We start from the raw sequence: 4,511 nt of genomic DNA, 5'->3' as shown, positions 1-4,511 counted from the left end.
AACAGGATGTTCTTTGACACAACAACAGGTCCACATACAGGTTGTACTTGAACATGACAACAGGTCCACAAACAGGTAGTAAACGACAACAGGTCCACGGGTGGGTGAAAGGAGAAGCAACTTCTGAAGAGTTGTTTGGGTGATGATGTCATGGTTTGGCATTTCTGCTCAGAATTTTAGTGTAAGAAAAAAAATGAAGGTCATACTTAAAAATAATATTTATTGATCAGTGACGTCCAACACATACTGAAGTCCTGCACAGCACAGTTTGGGTTTGAACAGTTTTGGATTATGTGTTGTTCTGTTTGGGCCAGGTATGGTTCAGACTCTGGTCTGGTATAAGTAGTGATCTGGTGTCAGGTGTGTGGTAGGTGGGTTTGGTACAGTACGGATCTGGTGTCTGGTGTGTGGTAGCTGGGTTTGGTACAGTACTGATCAGGTGTGTGGTAGGTGGGTTTGGTAGGGTGCTGATCTGGTCGGGTTGGGTCGATTTCTGTCTTTGGGGACATCCTTTAGAAGAGTCTGGCCTGCTTCTTTAACTCGTTTCTCTTCCACAGGGCTAGATGCTCAAACTCACACACACTCATCCCAAACACACACTCAAACTCCTCACGAGAGAGATGCTTCTACACACACACACACACACACACACACGCACACACACACACACACACATACACACACAGACACACACACACACACACATTCATGCATACATATACACACACACATACACATACACATACACACAAATACACATAAACAAAGATTGCAAGTCATCCTAAAAAACACTCTAATACCAATCGAACTATATCGATATATACACACATCTACATCTATCTTCATATATATATATACAGTATATACAGTATATAGAATGACATACACACACACACACATCACACATAGATACTGTGTATAGGCACACCTCCAGTCTAGTATGGTCTATATACAGACACACACACGCACCTCCAGTCTAGTGCACACATACAGACACACACACACCTCCAGTGGAGTGCACACATACAGACACACACACAACTGCAGTGGAGTGCACACATACAGACACACACACACCTCCAGTGGAGTGCACACATACAGACACACACACACACACACCTCCAGTCGAGTACAGACACACACACCTCCAGTCGGGTGCACACATACACACACACACACACACCTCCAGTCGAGTGCACAATCACACACACACCTCCAGTCGAGTGCACAATCACACACACACCTCCAGTCGAGTGCACAATCACACACACACCTCCAGTCGAGTGCACAATCACACACACACCTCCAGTCGAGTCCGGTCCACATCCTTGGGCAGCTGGTTGGCTCCTTTAGTGGGAGTCACTATGAGGGCTTCATATGGATAGTTCTACAAAGACAGTCCACTTAGTATACAGCTGTATATATGTGTGTGCGTGTGTGTGCATGTGCGTGTGTGTGTGTGTGTGTGTGTGTGTGTGTGCGTGTGACTGTGAGTCAGTTTGTGTGTGTATATGTGTGTGTGTGTTTGTATGGGGTGGTGGGTTGGTATATGTAGCTCTGTATGTGTGTGTTTGTATGGGATGATGGACTGGTATATACAGTTATGTGTGTGTGTATGAGGTGATAGGTTGGTACATGAAGTTTTGTGTGTGGGTGTGTGTGTGTGTGTGTATGTACTGGATGATGGAGTGGTATATGTAGCTCTGTTTGTGTATATGGGGTGATAGGTTGGTACATGTAGCTCTGTGTGTGTGTGTATGTGTGTGTGTGTGTGTGTGTGTGTCTGTCTGTGTCTGTGTCTGTGTGTCTGTGTGTGTGTCAGCTTACCTTATATTCTGTGGGGAAAAAAGAAAAGGAAGTCACATACAAGAAGGGACTGTAACAGTGTCTGCCTACTGCTGTTACTGTGTGTGTGTGTTTGTGTGTGTGTGTGTGTGTGTGTGTATGTGTGTGTGTGTGTGTGTGTGTGTGTGTGTGTGTATGTGAGAGAGAGAGATACAACTATTGTTGTTGTGTGTATGTGTGCATGCTTACTGCTGTTGTGGGTCCGTTTAATGTCATCTGGGATCTGAGAGATGTCCCCAGGGTCGTTTCCATAGGAACCTATTTGCTGTGTTATATCCTCCTGCAGAGACATACATGCATCATGGGAGAGAGAGAGAGAGAATTACTGAGAGAAAGAGAGGGAAGGGGGAGGAGAAGAGAAAGAGAGAGGGAAGAGAAGAGGGGGGGGGGACCGAAAGAAGAGGACAGGAGGGGAAAAGAGAAAAGAGAGAAAAAGTGGGCAAGAGAGAGAAAAAGGGGGGACAGAGAGGGAGGAGAAGAGAGAGAGAAAAAAGATAGGGTGGAATAGAGGACGATGAAGGTGAGAAGACCTGTACTCTGGGCTGACGCTGCCCATCCTCTTGTCTTTCAGATGGGATGCGTCTCCTTGGCGACCGCGGTGCTGAAGAGAGGAGAAGACTGGGTGAATGTGTATGTAGTGGACTAAGGTTGTGTGTGTAGAGTGAGGTTGTGTGTGCATGTGTATGTGTGTGTGTATGTGTGTAGAGTAAGGTTGTGTGTGTGTTTGTGTTTTTGTGTGTTCGTGCGTGCTGCGTGCGTACGTGCGTGCGTGCTTGCGTGCTTGTGTGTGTACACTAAGGTGTGTGTGTCTGTGTAGACTAAGTGCTTACTGTGAGCATGGCGCTCTGGTGATGTTGGCATCATTGGGACGTCATCACTGGTGTGGCTCTTAAAGGCTTGGTCAGAAGAACACACACACACACACACACACACACACACATCTAGTATGCTTATACAGACACTGGGAGGACCGAGGAAAGGATAGTTTCTGGTGACTGAGCAGCAGTGTGGAGGCAGACTGTTTAAATCTAACAGACATTGAGCAGTTTTGAAATACACACACATGCACGCAAACACCAAAATACACACAGATCACAGACACACTCCAGATGCACAGTCAAATACACACACGCACATACATACACACAGCATGTACACATGCACAGCCAAACTTGCAACTACACACACACACACACCATACACACTCTAAGTACATGCACACATGTCACTTTCTTTCTCATGCACACACACAAACAGCCACACTCACACAGACACACACAACCACACACACACACACACACACACAACCACACACACACACACAACCACGCGCACACACACACACACACACACCCTCACACACACAGACACACACAGACACACACAATCCCAAACACACACACAGATACACACACACACACACAGACACACACACACACACAATCCCAAACACACACACACACAGACACACAGACACACACACACCCAACGACACAGACACACAAACACAACCAGACACACAATCCCGAACACACAGACACACACACACACCCAGACACACACAATCCCAAACACACACACACACACACGCACACAAACAGACACAGTACCTGCTTGTTTATAGATTGGAGGCTTCCCATAGATGTTAGTCTCTCTTGTGGCTGATGAGACAGAGGGAACAGAGAGAGAGTGTGTTTCTGTGTTCTTTGTGTTCTTTGTTTACACTGAGGGTTTTAGGGCTGATAGTAGAAACATATTTTGTTGCCCTGGTTGGCCTGAAGACAGCCCTAGCTCACACGGCCTAATAGTAGGAACACATCTTATGAGTGTTAATTGTGTGTTTGTGTGTGTGTGTGTGTGTGTGTGTGTGAGAGCGGGAGTCCCTATGTGTGTGAAGCTGGCAGATGACACTGTTTAATGTGTGTGTGTGTGTGAGTGTGTGAAGTGCTGCCATGAGTGTGTGTGTGTGTGTTTGTGTGTGTGTGTGTGTGTGTGTGTGTGTGTGTGTGTGTGTGTGTGTGTGTGTGTGTGTGTGTGTGTGTGTGTGTGTGTGTGTGTGTGTGTGTGTGTGTGTGTGTGTGTGTGAATGAGTGGCATGACAGACCCTAGCAGAGATAGAATCCCTATTAGTGTGTGAAGGGGTGTACCTTGCCATGAGTGTGTGTGTGTGTGAGTGTGTGTGTGTGTGTGTGTGAAGGGGTGTACCTGGCAGATGGAAGTGTTTTGGCATCTTGTTTCTGGTGGGTGGGGTGAAGTATGGGCGTGGCTGGTTGTGATAGGGTGAGGTCCTGCCACTCTCTGAACCTGCAACCAATCAGAAGACACACAGTCAGGTATCTCACAGACACTGATGTACCTGTGTGTGTGAGTGTGTGTGTGTGTGTGTGTGTGTGTGTGTGTCTGTGTGTTTGTGTGTGTGTCTGTGTGTGTCTGTGTGTATGCCATCAGAACCATTTAAAAAATCTGTCAGATTTGCCATTGATGTGAAGAGACAAAGTAAACAAGCCCTGGCAGCGTGATGTTCACCTCAAGTGTGTGTGTATCTGTGTGTGTGTGTGTGTGTGTGCCAGCGTGATGTTTACCTCAAGTGTGTGTGTGTTTGTGTGTGGCAGCGTGATGTTCGCCGCACATTAATGGCAAACAACAGATACTTAGATCACTTTATT

At 46.6% G+C, this 4,511-nt stretch overlaps 1 protein-coding gene across 1 annotated transcript in view; it reads right to left on the bottom strand.

The window, feature by feature from the left end:
- Positions 1–200: 200 nt before the first annotated feature.
- ablim3 (actin binding LIM protein family, member 3) overlaps positions 201–4,511 on the bottom strand; it is a 12,136-nt gene continuing 7,825 nt past the window's right edge. Inside the window, exons 12-19 of the mRNA XM_080844028.1 lie at positions 4,051–4,149; positions 3,456–3,506; positions 2,676–2,741; positions 2,376–2,446; positions 2,035–2,125; positions 1,828–1,835; positions 1,304–1,387; positions 201–626 (exon numbers count right to left, since the gene is read on the bottom strand). Coding sequence (XP_080700154.1) covers positions 513–626; positions 1,304–1,387; positions 1,828–1,835; positions 2,035–2,125; positions 2,376–2,446; positions 2,676–2,741; positions 3,456–3,506; positions 4,051–4,149 — 584 coding nt within the window. The 3' untranslated portion in view covers positions 201–512. The remainder of the gene's footprint in view (positions 627–1,303; positions 1,388–1,827; positions 1,836–2,034; positions 2,126–2,375; positions 2,447–2,675; positions 2,742–3,455; positions 3,507–4,050; positions 4,150–4,511) is intronic.

The sequence above is a fragment of the Sprattus sprattus genome (assembly GCF_963457725.1).
Source record: "Sprattus sprattus genome assembly, chromosome: 8".
Taxonomy (NCBI): Eukaryota; Metazoa; Chordata; class Actinopteri; order Clupeiformes; family Clupeidae; genus Sprattus; species Sprattus sprattus.
Note: the sequence above shows the minus strand (reverse complement) of the source record. Positions and strands in the feature narration are given on the sequence as shown.